The 25,388-nt window shown below is 39.3% G+C and overlaps 2 protein-coding genes across 2 annotated transcripts; one reads left to right on the plus strand and one right to left on the minus strand.

The window, feature by feature from the left end:
- The first annotated feature begins 19,389 nt into the window (after positions 1–19,389).
- LOC104242244 (protein NODULATION SIGNALING PATHWAY 1-like) lies at positions 19,390–21,196 on the plus strand. The gene has a single exon (XM_009797263.2). It carries the CDS (start codon positions 19,514–19,516, stop codon positions 21,101–21,103), a length of 1,590 nt encoding a protein of 529 aa, XP_009795565.1. The 5' UTR covers positions 19,390–19,513; the 3' UTR covers positions 21,104–21,196.
- Positions 21,197–21,484: 288 nt separating this feature from the next.
- On the minus strand, positions 21,485–25,094 carry LOC104242243 (uncharacterized). Its single transcript, XM_009797262.2, has 4 exons — positions 24,294–25,094; positions 22,074–22,166; positions 21,900–21,967; positions 21,485–21,695 (listed from the first exon to the last, which is right to left on the minus strand). The coding sequence occupies exons 1-4, from the start codon at positions 25,011–25,013 to the stop codon at positions 21,551–21,553; spliced, it is 1,026 nt and encodes a 341-aa protein (XP_009795564.1). The 5' UTR covers positions 25,014–25,094; the 3' UTR covers positions 21,485–21,550.
- Positions 25,095–25,388: the final 294 nt, after the last annotated feature.

Raw genomic sequence — 25,388 nt, forward strand, 5'->3', positions numbered from 1 at the left:
GAACATCTTATTGATCCTTTGGCCTAAAACCGCCCCCACCGCAACGTCACTAGCATCGCACAGGAGCTCAAATGGTAAGCTCCCCTTTGGTGTGGTGATGATGGGGGTAGTTGTCAACTTTTGTTTAAGAAGCTCAAAAGCCTCCATACATTTCTCATAAAAAACAAACTTGGCATCTTTCTCTAGCAACTTGCACATCGGTTAACTACCTTAGAAAAATCTTTGATGAACCTCCGGTAGAAACCCGCGTGCCCAAGAAAACTCCTCACCCCTTTTACAGAAGTAGGGGGAGGAAGCCTTGAAATAACCTCGATTTTGGCCTTATCCACTTCAATTCCTTGCTTCGAGATCTTGTGACCCAACACTACACCTTCTTCTACCATAAAATGGCACTTTTCCCAGTTTAGAACAAGGTTGGTATCTTCACACCGAGCCAACACTCTATCCAAGTTTACCAAGCATTCCTCAAAAGAATCCCCAACCACGCTGAAATCATCCATGAAGACCTCCAAGATATCTTCCACCATGTCAGTGAAAATAACCATTATGCAACGTTGGAAGGTCGCCGGAGCATTACATAATCCAAATGGCATTCTAGAGAAAGCGAATGTGCCATAAGGACATGTAAAAGTCGTCTTTTCTTGGTCCTCCGGGGCAATGAGAATTTTATTGTACCCCGAGTAACCATCCAAAAAACAATAGAAAGCCCGGCCCGCAAGACGATCAAGCATTTGGTCAAGGAATGGCAATGAGAAATGATCTTTTCTAGTTACCTTTTTTAGCTTCCGGTAATCCATACAAACTCTCCAACCCGTCACTGTCCTAGTCAGAATAAGCTCATTGTTGTCATTGGTCACTACAGTCATTCCACCTTTTTTCGGTACATATTGCATCGGATAAGTCCATGAACTGTCAGAAATGGGATAAACCACACCTGCGTCAAGCCACTTGATGACCTCTTTCTTTAATACTTCTTGCATAGCCTCATTTAGTCTTCTTTGATGCTCAAGTGAAGGCCTCGCATCCTCCTCCAATATGATTTTATGCATGCAAAAGGCGGGGATTATACCTCGAATATCAGCTAAAGTCCATCCGATTGCCCTTTTTCGCTTTTCAAGAACCGCCAAGGTGGACTTAACCTGCATGTTAGAAAGGCAAGAAGAAAGAATAATGGGTAGAGTAGAATTTGAACCCAAGAATTCATACCTGAGGTGTGGAGGAAGTGACTTCAACTCCAACACCGGTGGCTCCTCAATCGATGGCTTTGTTGGTGGAGTTTTGCAGTTTTCAAGATCTAAAGATAGCCTTCTAGTCTCATAAGAATATGAACCGATACCGTGCAATGCATTCAAGCACTCCACTCTACTAGCATCATCATTGATATCCATATTAAGAAGCACGGCCTCAAGAGGATCTTCAACATTGATCATGGAACTTGTGTCATCCACTATCACAACTGTGATAATGTCCACAAATGAACACACCTCCGTGTTATTGGGTTGTCTCATTGATTTGCAAACATGGAATACCACCTTCTCATCTCCCACTCGGAATGTCAACTCACCCGCTTCAACATCAACCAATGCCTTCCCCGTAGCCAGGAAAGGTCTACCAAGAATAATCGGCACTTCAAAGTCCACCTCACAATCTAATATGACAAAGTCGGCCGACAGTATGAATTTATCAACACAGACAAGAACATCATCGATTATGCCCAAGGGTCGCTTCATCGATCGATCTACCATTTGAAGTCTTATTGAGGTAGGTCGAGGTTGCCCAATTCCCAAAGTCTTGAAGACCGAGTACGACATCAAATTAATACTAGCCCCCAAGTCACACAGGGCCTTAGCAAAATTCGCACTTCCGATAGTACATGGGATAGTAAAAGCTCTGGGATCCTCAAGCTTGGGTGCCATTGAATGCGCTATGGCACTCACTTGATGATTCATATTAATTGTTTCACACTCCATCGACCTATTCTTTGTAACCAAATCTTTCATGAACTTCGCATACCCCGACATTTGCTCAAGTGCCTCAACCAGAGGGACATTGATTGTGAGGCTCTTCATCATGTCAATAAATATTTTGAATTGATTGTCACTCTTTTGCTTTGCTAACCGTTGAGGATAAGGTGGAGGTGGCCTAGGCAAAGTTGCCTTGGACTTTTGTACAACCGGCTCGGGCATGTCAATCACGTGTTCCCTAGACGAGTTCACGACATTTTGAGTCTCCACCTCAGCTTCATCATTAATATCAATCCGCACATCATTGTTCACATTTTGATTAACCATATCATCAACAATCAAAGGTACATCATCATCCCGCAACTCAACATCTTTATCCATAACTTGGTTTTGCATCGAGGCATTCACATCACCGCCTCTTCCACTTCTTGTTGTAACTGCCATCACATGATTATTATTCCCACCCTTTGGGTTTACCACCGTATCACTTGGTAGAGCACCCTTAGGACGAGTATTCAATGCTTGAGAGATTTGGCCTAATTGCACCTCCAAGTTTCGGATAGATGTGTTATGTGAAGCTAATTGGGCCTCAGAATCTTGGTTCTTTTTCATCATTTACTCGAACATGCTTTCAATTCTCCCCATATCACTTCCGGACGAACTCGGACCTTGAGAAGGAAAGGGGGTAGATTGTTCGGTTGTTGATACATGGTGTGAGCACGTGATTTTTGCTCTCACGACAATTACTCCAAAAGAAATCAAAAAATAAAATAAATTGTCTTTGTGTATTTTTAGAATTTGCGTGGCATTTCGGATAGTTATTTGTAGTTTTGTCTATGATTGTTTATTTTTAATTAAAAATACAAAAAAAATATGTTGCATGAATTTAGGATTTTATTCTGCTATTAGGAATTAATTAAATCATATTTGTTTTTTTTAAAAAAGAATGAAAATCACAAAAATATTATTTTTGGTAATTTTGTCATTTTTATTGTTTAATGGTGTGATTTTGTTTAATTAATATTTGATATTGTGTGTTAATTATTGTTAAGAATCAATTAATGTTTGTGTAATATAATTGTTGTTTTATAATTTATTTTTAGGATTTTGGTAAATTCGGAATTAAACTAGGAATTAAAAAGGAAAAGAACAAAAAATAGAAAAGAAAATTGGACTGGGCTATTTCATTTTGGGCCAAAATCAGGCCCAAACGAGACCCGGTCCAAACCTTCAGCTCTCAAAGACGCATCAAACGACGTCTTTTCAAAACCAGCGAATCTCGATCGTTCATCCATCCTCATCCAACGGTCCAAGACCTCACCCCATAACCCGACCCGTTTTTCCCTGGATCGACCCAGTCCCCCACTGAGACCAAAACGACCCTATTTTATATAAGTGAAGTGATCCAAGCCATTGATCTCATCAGATCTAACGGCTTGGATTCACTCACCCATCACATATATATATTTTCAAACACACCCCACACCCCCCTAAGCTACCCCCCTCTCTTCGTCTCTCTCAACGAACCAGACGACCCCAAGAACCCTAGCCAGCCGCCACCCCTCCCCTTCGCCTAAAACCCGGTGGTGGCAACGCTGGTGACCACCAAAATGACACCCCTGAGCCATCTCCCCATCCACAACACGAATCCAAGAACCATTTGCCTCGAATCGCCCCACATCTTCTCGAATCTTCAATCGAAGTTTCGAGCTGACCATGAAACCACCCCAATCCACCCCTAATTAACACCACACCACCACCAGGCTTCCCTCATCCCTAAACCATCAACAGATTCCCTCGAATCTCGTTGGATCTTCTCGAATCTTCGATCAAAGATCTCATCTCCAAGCCCTAGCCTGTCTCCTTGACCCCAGACTAACACCCAATAATCCCCTTTACCTCCTCTTCCTTAATCCCTAACCAAATTGGCTCGAACATGAGTAAAACTCGTCGAATGACGGATCTAGGGTTCAATGGTTCAAGACGTGTCAAAGCTTCAGGGTCGATTGGGTTCTAATCAGTATTGTAGGCCTATTTCTCACGAAATAGACGTATAATACTAACTAGGACTCAAGTTCGAAAGGGCATACTGGTGAAATCCGAGAAAAGAACAGTAAATTCTTCTTAATTTCTTTTGTTTCCTTCTATAGTTTTGTTTGTCTGTTTTAAATTGTATCTTTGTTTTGATTTATTTCTTGTCATTTGTTTAGTACTTCTCTCCTTCTCATCAGACTGTTTATTGGGTCCAAGTTATGTAATTGTTGGTTATATGTTGTAAACTGTTTAGTCAATTTATTGATTAGTTCGTTATGTGTGAGTTAGTTTAACCTGATAGTAATTTTAATCCTGGTCTTGATTTCATAGTCCATTTCAGTAGGGTTTTTTTGTTGTTTTGTTTAAATAATGTATGTTAGACTTTCTGGCATTGGTTCAGGTTTGTCCCATATATGTGATGTGTGGCTCTTTGTTCTTTGATATTCATCAATTTTCGTATAAGTTCAGTATATCGCAGGATTTCCTTCACTCTATTTAGCTTAATTTGGAATTATGAATTTAATTAATCATTCCCATAATGTGCCACTGGTGATTGGAAGTTTGACCTAGATAGTTCAATAGGGTTGTGTTCTGATTCATGGTAATGTTGTTATTGGGTCTTCTGTTAAGTATCAATGAATTTTGATTCAGCTTTAGCTTCAGCTTCAATGTTCTGTTAAGCTCCTTTGTTTGTTGATGTGATTTTGGTTTGAAGTTTAGTCCAGAATTTAGGAAGTTGAATTGGTTATAGCTACAGTTTTAATGTAGATTTCAGAGCTTAGCTTGGGATTTGATAACCTAAAAATGGTTTAGAGTAAGTGGACTGCCAGTTGAGTATGTAGTGAACCATTAAATTAATGAATAATTTAATCAAAAGAGGGAATCTTAGTGCAAATACATCCTGGCTGACATCTTTAAAGAAGGAAAGTCAGATGTAAGATGACTTTAAATAATAAAAACTGAGAATGCACAAGGAAATAGGTAGTGAAACCTGTTGTACAGTAGGATATGCATTACTTTTTTGAACTTCAGGAGATTTTTAAATAAGAAAACCCATGCCTAGACAACAAAAGGTGGAAAGGACATATTAGAAAATATACTTTAAGTCTGGGCAGCCTGTTTATTTTGAGGGGGAGGGCTCCTTTTTCAAAGGAGGTCTATAAAATCAAACGAGAGGAAGAAGGAGAAAGGGGGAGCCAATAAAAAAGATTCCTATTTTTGAAAAGTCTCTCTCTGATTTTCAATGTGGAGACTGCATTTGACATTCAAATATACAAAAAATACAAAAAAAACACACTAGAAAATAGAAAACCAAACATTTCTCACTCCTTCATTGCTCATTCTAATCATTTTTTCAAATTCTTTTGGATTGCTTCATTCCTGTTCTAAGCTCTAATTCTAACGATATTTAGAGGTGTTTAATGGTTTGTTAGAGTGATTTTTTGAGTCTACTTAGTTTGGATTTGGTTAAGTTCTGTTCCAGTGAAGTCCCGAGGCGTCTAAGTTCAATTTCGAGGGCTTTGAGTGCATTTTGAATGTGTGTTGGATTGATCTGTGGGAATCTGCTTGATTAGTGAACATTTCTGGGTTTTGAAAATCACTTCCTGGATTGCTCTTTGATTTTGTACTACTGGATTTTGGTTGCTGTTGGCTGCTCATCTTACTGCATCTGCTGACCCCTTTTTCCTTCCCTCTATTTCATTTCCAGGTACACACTCGAATTAAGCTTTGATGTAGCTTTGACTTGAAAGATGAAAAAATGGAAATATTCATGCTTTGGCCTCCACATCTGTGCTCATGTAGTTTACCCTGGACCTGTGTTTCAAAAAATAGATATTAGCTGATGTGTAATTACTTAATATAGTTTAGTTTCGATTGGTATTGGTTGGGAGGGTATACTGTATAGATATTAAACTGTTAATGGACTATCTAGTTGCTGGAATTTTGAATAACCTTAATAACGTCATTTTGTTGATTAGTTTAACTGAAAGTTTTAGCAACAGAATTAACTGGTTCTAGATTTGCATTTTGCAATTGATCATTAAACAGTCGAGTAATGGACTAATTTCAATTCATTTGTAGTTAGTCTTGGACTGTCTTGGGCTGGCGTAATTGGAAATTTGTGTCAATACAGTTGCTTAGTATAGTTTTAGTATGATTCAAGTTCATTTAGCATTAGATACCTTATTCATAGACAATGAGTCATAATTTAATTCGTGCTTAAGGGAATCCATCAATGACTCACGTAGTTTGTTAGTTTAATAGCATGAAGTTGAGTTTTAACTTGGATTGCTGGGTTTATACAACTATATACGTTTTGGATTCTAAAGCACTAGATACATCTCCTATCTAAAATAATACACGCTGCATTTGCATGTTGAAAGGCCATCTCATCCCCACCCCTTTATAAATGAAATTAATGTTCACCTTTACCATATATGTGCAATATTAAATGAATTGAACGGTCTGAGTGTCCATTGATTGAGGACTAGCGTGCAATTTGAATCAAAAAGGGATTATTTGGGCGTAAAACACTGGCAGGCCTCGAAATTGAAACCGTTGTCATGTTTCTGGGCTCACTATGGGCTCAAACCGTCCAGCCCCCTTATGAACACAATATGGGCTGTCTTGAACGAGTTGCTAAAAGGATATATTTTTATTTATTTATTTATTGGGCCTGGCTGATCTGAAATGGATTTATAAGGATTTGGTTCTTTCAAATAGGCTAAATAATTAGGGTTTCTTCTTTTATTGTTAGAGACAAATTAAAATAGAAAATTGTAGTTTGCTTTAGGTTGACTTTCAAATAAAAAAATGATGATGAGACGAGCCTCGCCAAATAAAAATGCAAATTGCGGGGCCCTCAATAATTGGTCATAATAAAATACTTAGAATTCGGAATGGCCGTTTAGCGAATTTCACGCCCTTCCCCAAAATCATAATACGTTAGCCTCTTTAGGCGCGTTCTTAATAATATTACATCCTTAAACTCGGGTGCACATTTATGTGACCCAAATCCAAATCTCAACGGAGTCAGAATGTATTAACAATCACGAGTGCATTGATTGCGACGTGGTTCAAGATGCATTTTTACGACGTTGCAATTCTAAAAAAATAAATAAAATAAAAGCGGTTTAAACTTAATAAAAGCACACAAGTTATAACATGTATTAAAATCATATATTTAGTCATTATAACAATTTAAGCGACCATGCTAGAACCACGGGATCCGTGGGTGCCTAACACCTTCCCTCGGGTCAACAGAATTCCTTACTTAGAATTTCTGGTTCGCAGACTTCATTTGGAAAGTCGAAAATTTTCTCGATTTGGGATTCAAGATAAACCGGTGACTTGGGACACCAAAAGCCAAACCTTTTCCAAGTGGTGACTCTGAAATAAATAAATAATCCCATTTTCGAATAATGTCACTTAAAATAGAAAAACTCCCTCACGCATTTATCCTTCGGGGTAGGTGCCAAAAAGGAGGTGTGACACATGTGGGGCCTTTGAAAGCCTTGCCCCCGGCTGCCTTGGTTCCCGCTATTATTCCACCCTCCTTGATTGTTGTTGTTGCCCCAGTTATTGTTACTTCCATTCCAATTTACTTGATTACTATGATTACTCCAATTGTTGTTTTGGTTGTTGTTATTCCAATTACCGCCACCTTGTTGTTGATTACCCCAATTTCCTTGAGGACGCCATTGTTGATTCAAAGAGGTACCTCTGTTCCCTTGGTAGTTGCTGACATATTGGACCTCTTCACTTTAATCATCATAACACTCATTTGAATAACCACCACCATCATTGTTGTTGTCATATTGTTCACAATTACCTTGAGGTTGTTGTCCTCTTTGCCTCCTTTTCAACATATAAACACCTTCCATTGCATTGACTTGGCGCGCGTTTTGGACTTGTTGCAATTGCTCCTTTGCCAATTGATTCATAGTTGTTGTAAGCTCGGCGATGGCTTGGCCATGATCGTGCAATTCCTTGTGCAAATGGATGACCGTGGGGTCACCTTGGGGCACATTTGCTCGGCTTTGCCATGCCGAAGAGGTGTCGGCCATTTCATCAAGTACATCACATGCCTCTTGGTAAGAAAGTTTCATAAAGTTCCCTTCAGCCAATTGGTTCACAATGCATTGATTCGCGGTGTTGATGCCCCGATAAAAGGTTTGTTGAATCATAGCCTCGGTCATGTCGTTATTAGGACACTCTTTCATCATTGTTCTATATCTTTCCCATATCTCGTGCAAAGGTTCCATTGGCTCTTGCTTGAAAGCTAGAATTTCATCCCGAAGAGCTGTCATATGACTTGGAGAAAAGAACTTGGAAATAAATTTGTCCGCCAATTCATCCTATGTTGTAATAGAATGATTGGGGAGCCTTTATAACCAATCCAATGCTTTACCCCTAAGAGAGAACGGGAAAAGCCTCAACCTCAATGCATCCCCGGACACGTTTGTCTGCTTGTTACCCCAGCATGTATCCACGAACCCCTTCAAGTGCTTGTAGGCATTTGATTGGAGGCACCCGTGAAATACCCTCTTTGCTCGAGCAAGGTCAACATAACATTTGTGATTTGAAAGTTCCCCGCCCGGATTCGGGGAGGAACAATAGCACTGGCGTATCCTTGATTTGGTAGAACTCTGGGAGCCACTCTCGGTGGTGGCTGAGGAGGATCTGGAATATTGTTGTTCTCATTTGCATTTACATTGGCATTTCGGCCTCTCCGTGAAACTTGAGGTAAGACCTCATCTTGTTCTAGATCCTCTACCTCCTCCCCCACCATCACATTGTCGAGAGGGTCATTTGCATTAAGAGCCATGGTACCTGATTGATCGACACAAACAAAATTAGTAAACAAGAAGGAAAGAGAAGCAAAACACAAAACAAACTAAACAGATAGTCAACATCGTAAGCTCCCTGGCAACGGCGCCAAAAAGTGATCGCTGCCGACTCGACACTACGCTGTGTTAGGAAGAGCGGGTCGCAATAGCTTTTACCCGAATAGAGGTCCGGGATCGAATTTCCACAGGGAGCTAGTCGTGGAGTTGTATTTTTTGCTTAGCCTAGAGTTGCGGTTATGCTTCTAATGTCACTTCAAACATTTCTGGGTTTTTGATTTATAACTATTTTTATAAGACTATTGATTAACACTAAATTATACTACAAGAATATTGCTAAGTTGTATCTAATAGGAAGAAGGGCACTAAGGTCGTGACACTACCTAGGTGACTAATTGACGGGTAGATGTTACTTAGGTTCGATTGACATATTTGGGGCTTATGTTATAACCATTGCACAATCTTACCCACTCTCACACCTCTCGGTAGAGAGAGTGATTTTTTGCCCAATTGACTCTCTCGAGAAAAATGGGTAGGCAAATTAGACCAAACAACTGGGGTTCAAGTAGAGTGATTACTCTCTCGAGATTTAACCCGCTAATTAGGACTATCATTTCTCATGAGTCCATCCCAATTTCTTGTTGGGTCAATTTTGGGGTCATAGACTCTCTTTTTCAAGAAGAGTTAAACCCACAAAGCTTGAATCAGTGTTTGCAACCACCAATTCTAAATTAAATCATAAATTCAACCCAAATAACAAACACCCATAGTCAATCTAACCTTAGATGGCAACACCCATCAATTACCCACACTAGGGTTGAGCCACAACCCTAGCTAATGGGTTTAGCCACTCATGCTAGATACAAAAATTGAAGAAATAGATGAAGAACTAAACATATTAATTAATTACTCAGAGGAAACTACAGTAATCTATATTTAATGGAAAGCAAAATATGCCAAAAATGGCTACAATACCAAGCGCAGCTTTTGTCTCTCGTTCCCAGATAAATCGATCCCTAAAAAAATAGTAAAATGTTCTATTTATACTAGGCTGGAAAAACTGAACAAAAATACCCATGCGGGGTCAGTGCGGGCCGCACAAAACGGACCGCGGCCGCACTGGCTCTTGAACTTCAACTGTTTGATGACTTGAGCTGGGGGACGCAGACCGCGTGGCAGTGTACCGTGGCCGCGATGTCAACTGGCGCGGTCCGCGCAGTCGTGACCGCGGACCGCGTGATCAAAAATTCCCTTCCCTGAACTATGAATGCGGACCGCACAGCGCAAGAGTGCGGCCGCGAAGTTCCACCGCGGACCGCGAAGATCCTACCGTGGTCGCGTGCCTTTTAGCCTGAATATGTCAAGTCTCTGAACCTCCTAGTACGACCGAATATTGTGCGGTCCATACTAGGCCCCTTTTTTCTTCAATTCTCTTGGTCTTTGGTACTTGAGCAGGTTTCACTCCTTTTTAGCCGATCTTTGACATTTCATCACTTTGTCGATCAAACCTGTAATCAAGCATAACTTGTGAGCATTTAGGAACTAATTTGTAGCAATTTATATTAAAAGCATAGGCAAGCAGGGGCAATAACACGTTAAAATCCTAACTTATCATCGTGTTCCTCTTTCGGCAGCGGAAAGGGGAAAGGGCGTGGTGGTTGACGAGTATGAATCCGAGTCAGACCTGGATCCCGACGATGTCAGGATGTTTGAGGAGGGCCTTACTCACTCGGTGGTTAATGCGGGGGGTTCGGCCAGTATTCTTCGGATCTCTTCTGGTGTTGACCTCTTGGCGGAAGGGGAGATTTGGTTCCGTAGTTCAGCCTGTTGTGCTCAGAAGTTGAGAATGAGTCCCTTCGGGATGTCCCTGATGCTGAGTTGAGGGACGAGGTGGCCATCATGGGATTGAGGGTGCGTTGCATTTTGTTTTTGCTTTAAGCTTTCCCCCTATTCAAAAGCATTAGTTTAACCCCGTCTTTGTGATTTTCAGACATACATGGTAGAAGTAGAAAGCATTCGTAGGGCTAACGTCCGAGAAAGGATTTTCCTAAAGATGCTGGAGAAGTACCGTCGCTACCGTGATAGATGTCGCGATATGCATGAGCGGTTGAAGACGGATCCCCGCAATCGGGCTCTTGGTGAGGAGTTGGAAAAAGGGATCAGGAGTTGATGCACACGATTCGTAGTAAGAGTAAACTCGAGGAGCAACTTCGCATCAAGGATGATGAGCTCGAGTTGGGAAAGGGGATCACGACAGAGTGTGAGCATTTGCAGGGCAGGTTGAGGTCAATGCAGTCAGAGATGGACCAGAACTTGGTTAAGGTGGAGGCGATGAGCACATAGCGGATGAGAAAGTTGACCGCGATGGAGAGCAAAGTCGCCGGCTTGGAAAGCATCGAGAGAGCTTGGTATGAGGCTTTGGCGAAGGCCGCGGCCTTGGAGGAAACCATCCGCGTACTCCAATCTGAACAGGAGTCGGAGAGAGCGACGACTACCCTTAGGGAGGCGAGGCTCGAGAATCGCATTGGAACGATTGATCAGGATGCGTCGATTTTGGGAGATCGGGTTATGGCCTTGGAGGCGGAAAATGCACGACTACAGGCCCAGGTTGAGTCATCCTCTGATGTCGTTCCTCGCCAAATGCACAAGGTCCAGGTTTATGCTGAAGCCCAGCGGGACATATATAATAGTTTGTGGGAAGCGAGCACCGTGGCCAAGGCCGCTTACGAAGAAGCGCGAGAGAAGGCTCGTGAGGCTCGCATCAACTGTGGATATGACGCGGCGACCCGAAGCCAATGGGGGCACGGATGATGATAATGGTGAACCTCATAGAGATGGCGATGATAGTGGTGATGACGACAATGGTGATGACGCCGAATGAAGAATGTTGTCCTTTGTTTTTGTTTTTATTTTATTTGTTGATTGTCGTCTGTTCGTTCCTTCTTCTTTTTTTTATATTGGTTGGCCTCGGCCGTATGTAAATGGTGATAGCTCGCATTGTGACATTGCAAAAATAAAAGTTTTCTTCTTCGCTGCCTTGTAATTCACTTTTTATTCGAGTTGTTCATGGTTTTGGTGCAAGATAGAGGCTCACCTCACGAGTCCCGATTTTTCTTTTCTTCCAGTGGTTTTCGACCCTTAACGATGCCGTTTCAAATTTATCAAAATGTCGGCCTGTGGCCATTTGATTGAGGCTAAGACCTCTCTTTTTTGACGAAGGCACTTGGCCTAAAAGGGTGTTATCTCGAACTTATCGAAATAACAACCCATCGTTGTTCGAGCGAGGTCGAACCTTTCTTTTATTTGATGGCGAAGGCCCTTCGCCTTAAAGGGTATTATTTCGAACTTATCGAAATAACAACCCGTCGTTGTTCGAGCAAGGTCAAACCTCTCTTTTATTTGATGGAAAAGGCCTACGAGCTTAAAGGGTGTTATTTCAAACTTATCGAAATAACAACCCGTCGTTGTTCGAGCGAGGTCGAACCTCTCTTTTATTTGATGGCGAAGGCCCTCTACCTTAAAGAGTGTTATTTCAAACTTATCGACATAACAGCCCGTCGTTGTCCGAGCGAGGTCGAACCTCTCTTTTATTTGATGGCGAAGGCCCTTGGCCTTAAAGGGTGTTATTTCAAACTTATCGAAATAACAGCCCGTTGATGTTCGAGCAAGGTCGAACCTCTTCTTTCGTTTCATGGCGAAGGCCCTTGGCCTTGAAGGGTGTTATTTTGAACTTATCAAAATAACAATTTGTCGTTGTTCGAGCGAGGTCGAACCTTCTCTTTTATTTGATGGCTAAGGCCCTTGCCTTAAAGGGTGTTATTTCGAACTTATCGAATCGTTGTTCAAGCGAGGTCGAACCTTTCTTTTATTTGATGGCGAAGGACCTTGGCCTTAAAGGGTATTATTTCGAACTTATCGAAATACAACCCGTCAAAGTTCGAGCGAGGTCGAAACTTTCCTTTTTCTTTGATGGCGAAGGACCTTGGCCTAATAGGGTGTTATTTCAAACTTATCGAAATAATAGCCCGTCGACGTTCCAGCGAGGTCGAACCATTCCTTTTTCTTTGATGGCGAAGGCCCTTAGACTTAAAGGGTGTTATTTCAAACGTATCTAAATAATAGCCCATCGACGTTCGAGCGAGGTCGAACCTTTCCTTTTTGTTTGATAGCGAAGGCCCTTGGCCTTAAAGGGTGTTATTTCGAACTTATCAAAATAACAGCCCGTCGATGTTCGAGGTCGAACCTCTCTTTTATTTGATGGCGAAGGCCCTTGGCCTTAAAGGGTGTTATTTCGAACTTATCAAAATAACAACTCGTTGTTGTTCGAGCGAGGTCGAACCCCTTCTTTTGTTTGATGGCGAAGGCCCTTGTCCTTGAAGGGAGTTATTTCGAACTAATCGAAATAATAGCCCATCGTTGTTCGAGCGAGGTCGAACCTCTTCTTTTTTATGGAGGGTCGGGTATCTTCCGTGGAAGTCCCAGTTTGTTTAGTATTGTTTGCATCAGATGGTTCAACATTGGTGGACACCAGGCGTCGACGTCTCGCATAGGCTCGCGCTGTGCGCGCATTATACTTTTCCTGTCTGACTCCGGCCATTCATCTCGGAGATGCTGCCAGCAGGGAGGGTTTCAGCTGCATCGAAGTGATTTTTGTTCTTCAATCTAGGTGTCCTTGCGTACGTTCGCCCACGCGGATCTTACGTGCTTACTTTGACGAAGTGTGGGAGGTGGGGGTGATATGCTCTTCGCTCCCATCCGATGGTCCGGTTGGGGGGGGAGTTGGATTGTAGCATCGTTTGCCTTGTTCAGGATACTCGCAGCTGATGGGGCGAGGAATTCCAGGTTTCGCGAATTCATTTGTTTTGCCTTCCCTCAATGCGCTATTCCCATGTCTCGCGTGAGTTAGATTCCTCTTTCGTGTTTCTCTTTGCGAATGATTGTGTTCCTCGGCTTTGATCTGGGAAAAACTAGGAGTTTTCACTAGGAAATCCCCATAGACGGCGCCAATTTGTTTGACTCAAAAGATGTTAAGACAATTTTTTGAGCAAATCAATCAAAGATGAAGAGGTAAATCCTAGTCAAACTTAGTTAATTCCAGATTGAAAGATTTAGTAATGATGATTGCATAACTAACAAAGGAAATATCGATAATCTTATTAAAATTTAATATCACTCGATGAGAAGAGAGAATTACAATTGTTTCTCCTCTTAGGATATAGGATTGGAGCTTTTCTTTTCTTTTCCCTTCTGAGGGAATCCCCCTCCTCGAAAGCCTTCCTGCGCTATATATATATAGTCGAAATCCCTTTACTCTCAATGTGACTTGACGCGTTTTGGTCAATAGTGCATTCTGGTCGTAGCTTTAGGCGTTGCTCTTTTCGGTTTGTCGGGTGTCTCGGAGGAGAAATAGAGAGGACTCTATTGACTTTCACTACCCGATTGCTGAAAAAAGGAGGTCGTGAGCAACCTGGTCGTGGTGGTCACATTTTGACCAATACAGCTATAAGCTTCCCCCTTGTCTTTAGCTAATGGCGAAGTAAAATCTCTAAAATCAAAGTAGTCCATAAAAGCATGTGTTCTGAGAGAAGTTTATGTGCAAACATGTCATTAATTCATCTATTCCTTTGATATATAAGCTCTTAGTGTGGAGTTGTGGGTAAGTTTTTAACCCAAAATCCTACTACGAGGGAGTAACATATTTAGAAGCTTCTTTCAATAGACAATTTACAAAGTTTAGACTTTTATTTCTATTTATGTCCAAGTTGTTGCCACCACAATCGTTTATTCATCATTCGTTGGTTATCTTAACATTTTCTGCAATATTAAACTAAATAAGGTTATATTAAAAGAGGTGCACATTCCGCACCTTAATTGTTGAAAAAAGATTATTGACGCAATGAAGGTGCTTCTTCACCAAGTAAATTTTTAATTAAAAAAATATTTTTGATAACCTTCAAAGACTAAAATTAGCGTCGTAACTTTGGGATGTTACCCTTTGGATTGAACTTTAAAGAAATCATTGGATCAACATGTAACCTGATAAAGTCAATATTAGATAAGAGTGGTTTGATGGAGTTAGCTCATAATGTCCAGAGATTTACCTGGAATGATAAAGGGGGAGGTCAAAGGATATACTCAAAAATAGATTGGATGTTTATCAAGAATGAATGGCTGCATAGCATGCCTACATATAAAGCAGTATATTTTGCAGAGGGAATTAGTGATCACTGCCCTATAAAGATCACAATGGAAGACAACAATGTTAAGCAGAGAAGAACCTTCAAGTACTGTAATGTATGGTCCAAGCACACTTAGTTTTAAGGTGATTGAAACAGGCTGGGAAATGCAGGTGGAAGGATGTAAAATATTTCAGTTTGTAAGGAAGATGAAGCTTTCTGAAAAGAATGCTTAGGAAGCTAAATACACAACACTGCAAGAATATAGTCACTGAAGCACAAGAAGATAGGGCAGCACTGAAGGATATACATGAGCAACTCAATAAGGATCATGGGAACATGATAGTGCAACAGATAGAAAAGGAGAAACACCATAAACTAAGGCAATCATCTTACTTAGCAGTGGTGTTTTTGCAGCAAAGAAGCAAGGCTAATTGGATTAAACTAGGGGATGACAATACCTGTTATTTTTACTCTGTGATAAAGCACAGGAAACTGAAGCAAGCCATAGTTCAACTCAAGGATAATCAAGGCAACTGGCAAACAGAACAAGCTGATATAGCTAGATTGTTTGTTCACTATAATCAGGATATTCTAGGAAAACAACATGAGGAAAAAATCAGAGCCTTCAGAGGTTTTCTAAGGAATGGTCCAATACTAACAGAGGAGCATCGGTTGAACATACTCAGGCCTTTCATTGAAGAGGATGTTAAGAAGGCTGTCTTTAGTATTGACATCAATAAGAGTCCCAGGCCGGATGGTTATTGTTGAAATTACTGCCTCAACAGCTGGAAATTTTGCATAGCTGCTGAATTTCAAAATCTGCTCAAAGCAAGGAAGTTGTTGAGATAAATAAGCTTGTAACTGTTGCTATTTGTTAGGATATAGCTGTTAGGGATAATCTGCAGCTGATTTTTCTGCTTTTCTTTAAAACTTTTCAGTTATAAATTCTTGTATAAATATGGCTTTGATTATTGAATAAAATATCATGAGCAGAATATTCATATCTCCTTTATTCCTTTGCTTATATATTGCTTTATATTCTAATAGTTATGGAAGTGATTTTTTCAGAGCAGCATGGAGTATGGTAGGAAAGGATGTAGCAGAGGCAGTGCTGGCGTTTTTCCAAACTGGCCAACTTCTGAAACAAATAAATGCCACCAATATTGCACTCATTCCATATCAACTCCTAAAACTTATAGTCAATACAGACCAATTTCATGTCATAATGTGATCTATAAGGTGATATAAAAACTTATATGCTTGAAGCTTTAAGAAGGGATTCGCCATCTGTTGTCTGAAAATCAGACAGCCGAAAAAATCGATGGTGCATAATGTCTTTGTTTGCCACGACCTTCCAAGACATTATAACAGAAAAACAATCTCTAAATGCCTTATGAAGATTGACTTAAGGAAAGCATATGACTTGGTGAGCTGGAAATTTATAAAAGAGGCATTAAATGGCTCTGAGTTTCTATAGAAATTTGTCGAGCTTGTGATGGAGTGTGTAACCTCAACAAAGTATTCTATCATTGTTAATGGAGAAGGGAATGGCTATTTTGAGGGGAGAAGAGGACTAAGGCAGGGGGGTCCCATGTCTCCCCTCCTATTTATACTAGTTATAGAATATTTGTCAAGAACACTTAAGTATGAGTGAACTTCCAGATTTTAAGTTTCACCCAATATGTAAACAACTCAAGCTCACTCACTTGGTGTTTGCTGATAATTTAATGCTCTTATGCAAAGGCTAAGAGAAATCTGTCAAAAGATTAATGGAGGCACTAGATCACTTCACCAAGGTTACAGGCTTGATAGCAAACGTGGAAAAATCAAGCATATTTGTTGTAGGGGTAGATGAATCAACTAAGAAGAGGCTACTGGGAATAACTGGATGCACAATTGGGACCTTCCCTATCAAGTATCTAGGACTACCATTTTTTTCAAAGAAGTGGAACAAACTTAATTGTCATCAATTGACTGATAAGATCACTCAGAGAATAAAGTGAACTAATTAATGCAGTACTCTTCTCCAAACATAATTTTTGGAGGGGCGTATTTATACTTCCTCAGAGTGTGCTTAAAGAAGTTGATAAGCTATGTGGGGAGTACTTATGGGGAGGTACAGAAGAGAAGAAGAAGAAGACACCACTAATATTTTGGGATAAGATGTATGTGCCTTAAAAGTTTGGGGGACTTAATATTAAGAGTTGTCGACAATGAAATATTGCAGTTGTTGGCAAGCTTATATGGAAGTTATCAAAGAAACAGGACTCCTTATGGGTGAAGTGGGTCCATGGTGTATATATGAGGCATGACAATAATATCTGGACACATAGGCCCCCTCTGTATTGCAGCTGGTATTGGAAGAAGTTAAATTGATGACATTATCACCTGGTACTTAAATGGCAAATACATGTTGAATTCTACTGGAAGATATTCTATTACAGGAAGCTACATTGCTCTCAAAGGTAATCTTATAAAATGGGCTACTACTGACCTGGTGTGGACTGCTATTGCTCAACCAAAACATCGGTTTATTATATAGTTAGATGTACAGAACAAACTCTTGACGAAAGATAGACTTCGACAACTAAGTATTCAAGTGGATAACAGTGAATGTTGCCTATCTAGTACACACAACAGAAACTCCTCTACATCTATTTGCAGAATGTGCACGGACCAGTGCTCTTCGTAAGGAAATGGAAAGCTGACTAAGCATTCAACTCCAGGCAGGAGAGGTGAAGAAGGTAATAGAAAGAATCAGAAGCTAGCATTGGAAGCAAGCAACTAAGGAAACAACAACGGCTATATGAAGTGCTATCATCTATCATACGTGGAGGGCAAGGAAGTGGGCCATTTTCAAGAAATAAAGTGTAAATATTGAGTTAGTTGTAGTACAGATTCAGAAGGAAATTGTACATAAATTAGACCTTCTAATCTAAACTAGGAGAAACTATAGGAACAATAAACTGATACAAAAAATCATGTGTAACTAGAAAGTCATCTCTGAGGCCTAATTCTTCACATTAGTCTTCCTAGAAGGTGGATGTGTGGTTAGGTGCTCTTTACGTGTATTGTGAACTCATATTTGTTGGTATGGTAATATTGACAGTTGTTACCAAAAAAATAAAAACATGTAAGCGGATGATAGGACTATTAGTTGATCTTTGTGCGACAAAGGTTGTCCAAAAGACAACTTTGGTCTATTTGTAAAGGAGAACTTGTAACATAGTTTATTCATGGTATTGATGATAGTATCATTGGTCGATCTTTGTCCAACAAATAGGACGATTCAGATCAGCGCGTAAAAATAGTTATTTTCTTGGAAAAAGACAAGTATTGAAAGTTGTTTAGAGGTCAATTTTTGGATTTGAAAAAAAAAATGCCAAAAAGTGCATAACCCAATGGACTGGAGAAGGCATAATCAAACAAAAAAACACTAATTTATTCAGTATGATGAAGAGTTTGCCGTCCCCTGAAATTTCTAACACAAAACCTGTCACAATCCCACAAACTTACAACAACAACCACAACAAATCCAGTTTGATCCCAAGATGTAGGGTCTGGGGAGGGTAATCTGTACGCAGACCTTACCCCTCCTAATGCAGGTAGAGAGGCTGATTCAATCCCACAAACTTAGATAAATAATAATCGGAAAAGTGTCAAATATACCTTTGTACTATCAGAAAAGGTTTAAATGTACCCCTCTTTATACTTTGAGTAGGTTTAAATGTACCCCTCTTAATACTTTGAGTTCAAATATACCCCTATCGTTATCAGTGGCGGAGCCAAAATTTTCATGAAGGGGTGTCAAAATATAAATAATTAGATACATCGAAAAATTAAGGGGAGTCAACGTATAGTAAATATACATAAAATAAAAAAATTATCTAGTAATATAATGCAATTTTTTCCGGCGAAGGGGTGTTGCTTGATACCTCTTGGTTCAATGTGGCTTCGCCACTGGTCGTTATACTTTGAGTCCAAATATATTCATATCGTTATATTATTGGTTCAAATATACCCGTTTTTTGTTAAGTTTGTCCAAAATGGACATTCAATCATACGTGACACTGACATTTGAACCCAAAGTATAACAAAGGGTATATTTAAACATTTTCTATATTTGGCTCTTTGCCGAATAATAATTTAGTGTCTCCAATTGTGTTGTTCATTGAACTCTTTAACAATCGTGACACGCCAGAAAATAAGTCAAATAACAGCACGAATCAGAGACAAGATTGCCAGCTTTAAAAATAATAATATCTGAATACAACAGCATAATAACTTCCAAAATAACAGCAACTTGATCCCTTAAATATGCCCAGTTCTGTCTCTTTTCGCTAGAAAAAACCTTTTGCTCTCATTTCTTTTAGCACCTGAGTGTCTAATAATAATAACACACACATAGTAACATCATAAACTCTTCTCTATTTGCATAGCCAATGATCAAACACCAAAATAGTCTCTCCTATCATCGTTTTTTGATACAATGACCATTGACGAGCCTGAGCCTAATTCCAATTCCGACCCCATCTCAGAGTGGCTAGATACTTTATCTGATGTTCCATCCTTCCTTGACGAACCTTATAATTACCCCGAGGATTTCAATTTCTATGGAGACTCATGGTGGATTCCTCCAAATCAAGATAAGCATATCGTTAATCACGATATCATCGACAACAATATTTGTACCTCATTCAACTATAGCTCCCCGGTCAACGCAGCAACTAGCACAATTCCTCCCGAGCCTATCATTTTGGATCTGTCCAAGAAGAGGAAAACATCAGGCTCTGAATCTGATCATAATCCAAAGGTGTCAAGGAAGAATCGGAACCGTCACACTAATGAGGCCGACGAAATGAAGAAATCAACAGGACACAAGAGAGTAACAAACAAATCCACAACAAATAACTGTAGCAATAAAGAAGGAAGATGGGCAGAGCATTTGCTCAACCCTTGTGCTGCAGCTATTACTGTTGGTAACATGAACCGCGTGCAACATCTGTTGTACGTTCTCCACGAGCTCGCGTCGTTCACATGCGACGCAAACCATAGGCTCGCGGCTCATGGACTCCGCGCGCTGACACATCATCTCTCTTCCCCTGGCTCATCCTCTTCATCCGTTGGTGTTACAAATTTCGCTTCTGCAAATCACAAATTCTTCAGGGACTCGTTGATCAATTTCAATGATATTAATCCCTGGTTTCGAATCCCGAATAACATCGCAAACTCAGCCGTTCTACAAATTCTTGGAGAACACGATAAGCTAAAGAACCTTCACATCCTTGATATTGGAGTCTCTCACGGCGTTCAGTGGCCAACTCTTCTTGAAGAGTTGACTCGACGATCAGGTGGGCCACCACCGTTAGTTAGACTAACGGTTATTACGCCCACCGTAGAGAACGCAGAATTAGGAGGCACCCCATTTGTGATCGGCCCGCCTGGTTACAATTTTTCATCGCAACTGCTAGCTTTTGCTAAGGCTATCAACATCAATCTACAGATCAACAGACTGGACAATTTCCCTCTACAGAATCTTAATTCCCAAGTCATCAATTCTTCAGAGGACGAAATATTAGTCACTTGTGCTCAGTTTAGACTCCACAATTTGCATCACAATAACCCGGATGACCGAACGGAGTTCTTGAGAATACTGAAGAGTTTGGACCCGAAAGGAGTAGTTGTGAGCGAGAACAATATAGATTGTAGCTGCAACAGTTGTGGGGACTTCACGACAACGTTCTCGAGGCGAGTGGAGTACTTATGGAGGTTTTTGGACTCGACAAGTGTAGCGTACAAAGGACGTGAGAGCGAAGAAAGGAGGATGATGGAAGGGGAAGCTGCAAACGCATTGACAAATATGGGAGAAATGAATGAAAGGAAGGAGAAATGGTGTGAAAGAATGAGGAGTGTTGGCTTTGTAAAGGAAGTGTTTGGAGAGGATGCCATTGATGGAGCTCGGGCGTTGTTGAGGAAGTATGATAGCAATTGGGAGATTAGAGTTGAAGAGAGAGATGGCTGTGTTGATCTATGGTGGAAAGGGCAGCCTATTTCTTTCTGTTCATTATGGAAGACATGAGAATTTGAAATTCCAATCAATTGTAGAGCAACTCAATTTTAGTTTCAGGAATGTATGAACTGTCAAGTAATCAAAAGTGTAGTTCCTCGTGTATCTGCCTACCATGTTAGACAATATACTGATTAGTGTATTTGCAGAGGCAACAAGTCAAAAATCATCTAGTATTTCTCTAGCAATTGATTATACGTATGTGCTTGGTCCATGTGGATAGTTTAACATTGTTTAAACTAATCCTGATTAAGCTGAATGCTTTTAGGTTGAAGCTATTTATCTCGTTTAATAACTTTTACGATAGTTCTTCATGCTTGAAAGTCCCATTAACAGTTAATAATTTATAAACAGGGAGGCAATAACAGATAAATAAGCCTAGAAACATCGACATTGACAGGATTAATTCCATTGTGTCAACTAGATGCAACCATTTATGTGCATGCTTTGATGAAAACATCACGTGAACTTGACATGATCCTCTTCTTGGTTACTCTGCAAGATAAACGCTTTAATCAAAGCATTGACTGAATCAGGAGATTCGATGTTCGCTGCATGTCCTGTGTTCTTGATTATTTCCAGTTTCGCTCTAGGCCCCAGATGTCTGCAAGTTAAGATATATGAAATTCAGTAGTAACAGTCTAGGTGTCCACTTTAAACATAAGATCATGAAGAGAAGCGGAGAGTAAGACAAGTGAGGCTTGCTCAGCACCGTTAGGTCCTGGGTTCGAGTCACACTAGAGGGGCAGTGTGGAAACACTATAGATCCTCTTAAAAATAAGAAGAAAAAAAGTGGAGAGTAAAGTACCTTTGCAATTGTTGGCCGAACATAAGAGGGAAAACTCTGTCTTTATCACCCCAAATAAGCATTGTTTCCTATACACACCAAAGCAACAAAGTTCTTTCTTGGTTATGTAAATAGTCAATAGAATGATTGAACAACCAAGAAAGTTTTGCTATTTTGTCCTAAGAGGAATTTGACCTGAGTTAAGATGGGCAATATGCAATCTGTATGATCGGACAGCAAGTGGTACACTAGCTCTTGCTTCTCCTTCAGGTAACTTCTGCACATTACCTTAAAAAAAATACCTTTTAGGTCTCAGCAATCTTGAAGACTTGAACGATGACTCATATTGGTGCAGAATCCAAGAAGAATGTTCTATTTGGTTGCAACTTTTTAGTGCCACATTAACCTTCTACCCTCTAATGGCTAATATGTTAGAACATTGATCTTATCAGTTTAATATCTGACAGATCATCGGCCGATACGATATTAACTCAATTTTTTAAGGGGTTCATCAAGGTAGCTTGCTACCTAGGCCTTCACATGTCGCCCTTGCATTGCACTATTGCTCAGGCCTGGGTGCACGGGCAGCTTAAACACATGTGTGACCTAAAGCCAAAGTTCAATGTGAGACCTAAGTTTTTAAAAGAAAGGTATGATACATATTTTTATTTGAAGTCTATTTTTCGATCTTTTTGAGATGCAAAGTTGTTAATGATTTTTTTATTATCGATTTCCTCTAATAATTTATTTTCATTTGATAATATAGCCAATCCATTTAATTTATCTTGAGACATTGTTAATCTCAGGTTAGGATTTATCAATTATAATCTTGTAAAACTTCTTTTCTTTGAGGCAACTGCTATAAAAAAAACTCTACTTTTGTATATAAAGTACTAAATATTTTTTTGTTAAATACTTATAAACCTATATTTTTTTAAAAATGGGCCTCCAAATTTGGGGGTCTAAGGCATAAGCCTTACTTGGAACAACGTTAGAGCGAACCTGAGCTCAAATACATGTGTGGCTTAAAGCCAAAGTTTAACGTGAGACCTAAATCTTTAAAAAAATGTTATAGAATATATTTTTATTTGAAGTCTATTTTTCTAGCTTTTTTAGATCCAAAGTTGTTAATAATTTTTTTATAATTGATTTTCTCTAATAATTCCTTTTCAATTGATAGTATAGCTAACATATTTAATCTTTCTTGAGACATTGTTGATCTTAGGTAAGATTTTATCAATTATAATTTTGAAAAACTTATTTTCTTTGAGGCAACTATTATAGAAAAACTCTACTTAAGTACTAAATATTAAACTTTTAAATACCTATAAACATATTATTTCTTAAAAAAATTGGTGCCCCCCAAATTTGGGGGCCTAAGGCACAAGCCTTGCTTGTAGATTTGGCGGATGTATTCCAGTATATTAAAAGAATTTTTTTTAATGTATTCCAGTAGATTTGACGGATTTTAGATTTATGGAATAAATTTGAAATCGATTTGACATGCTCACCTATAGTGCTTTTAAGTAACTAATGGCATGTAGGAACAAAATACCAGAACGACACTTTCATTACCAAAAATGTAGTGGAGTAGCTATACCAATTATTGGAATGCTGCACGGAATTCGTTTTGCATCACACTTTTGGCAAAAAAAGTGTATTGCTGGACTAATATACTGTTCCCTCCTTTTTCGTTCTCTTTTTTTTTATTCGACGTCGACCTATTTATTTGTACTCGAAATTTTAAATCAATAAATAAAAATTAGAAATTTATAAATTTAAATATAACATGACGTTTGTATGGCTATAAAATCATGACATTTAGAGTACAATGAAAAGTTTAAAATTAATTTTTAAATTTTAAAAATATTACTCCTTAAAAAGGAACGCTTCTTTCTATATTTAATAACTCTTTAACTCCAATTTTCACATGGAGTATTGAAGATCCCAAGATCTAAAGGTTTTGTTACTTTCTTAAACGTTGCTTAGGCAAATTAACAAATATAAATTGAAATATATGAAGTATTATTTTTTATACGAACAAACTAAAAAAGAAATAGTATTCCTTAGAGGGCGTTAGGACAAAAGAATTGTAAAATTCCGGGAAAAAAAATCAAATGAAAATGGTATTTAAAAATTAGAGTTGTGTTTGCACATTAATATAATTTTGGGTTGTCTTTGAATTTTTGTGAGTAATCTAAGTTAAATTCTGAAAAACAGCTTTTGGAATTTTTTTAAAAATTTCAAAATTTCAAAATTCATCTTCAAGTAAAAATTAAAAATTTTATGGCCATTCTAATTACAAAAAAAAGTAAAAAAATAAATTTTTTTAAAAAAAGGTAAAAAGAATTTCATGGCCAAACGGGCTCTTAAAATTAAAAGGAGGGATTAGCTGTAGTATTGAACGCAACTCACATCGATGAATTCCTGGAGAAAAGCATCAGGGGCCCACTTGAAAGGATTATACTTGTAAATTGACATGTTCACCAGCACATGCAAATCCTCCGGTTTTGCTGGTATCAGCAATTCCACCGGATCTCTTCCTATCCTTTTCAACTGCTCCTCCTTCTGTTCTTTCGTGCACCCAACTCCACTACTCAGTATCACCACTTTCTCCACCAATTCCGGATACATTTCCGCCATTTTATACCCCACAAATCCGCCGTAGCTAATGGAAAACATCGAACACTTTTTTACTCCCAGTCCCTTTAACCCTTCCACTACGCATTTCGCTTGAAATTCCTCAGTTCGTTCGGGTCGGGTCGTATACGATTTCCCGAAGAAGAGAAGGTCCGGAATATATAAATTGAACGATTGAGCTAAGGATTTGACTTGGTACATGAATTGCCACTTAGCGTCGCCGCCGTAACCGTGGATCAAGACGAGATTAGGCTTGTTGAAATGGCGATGATTAGGGGCCCAGAAGTGGACGGTGGTCTGCTCGTCTAAATCGAGGGTGCATGGCGAGAGATTGGAGAAGCGGAATAATAAGGAAATGTAAGCGTCGATGAAAGGGAAAAAGATAGGGAAGCGTTTAATGGAGGGTAAAGGGGTGAGAATCCAACGGAGAATGGTGGCGAAGACGGAGAGATAGAAGGATAAGAGATTGTAGAAGCAGAGACGCAGAGTCTCCATCACTGCCTGCCTCTACAGGATATTGGAAGAGAAATGCATGATCCAGCCCATAACATTATATAATAAGCTTCATTTCTGTGTCCATGTACATTTTTTTTCATTCATCATGTTAAATTGATCTCTCGACAAAAAAGAAATATTAATTTAATTGACAACTTTCGATAAGAAATCAAATATGATAGACCCAAACAATATAGTAATAATCTGTTATAATCAATTAAATTACATCAATAGTATAAAAATAAGTTATTATGTCCTCCGTTCAATTTTACTTGTCCATAATTGCATGCTTTCTAAAAAATAATAAATAAAGTGTATATTTTACCATAGTACTCATAATAATAATAATAATACTCCCTCCGGTTCATAATAAGT

This window comes from Nicotiana sylvestris, chromosome 3 (assembly GCF_000393655.2).
Source record: "Nicotiana sylvestris chromosome 3, ASM39365v2, whole genome shotgun sequence".
Lineage (NCBI taxonomy): Eukaryota > Viridiplantae > Streptophyta > Magnoliopsida > Solanales > Solanaceae > Nicotiana > Nicotiana sylvestris.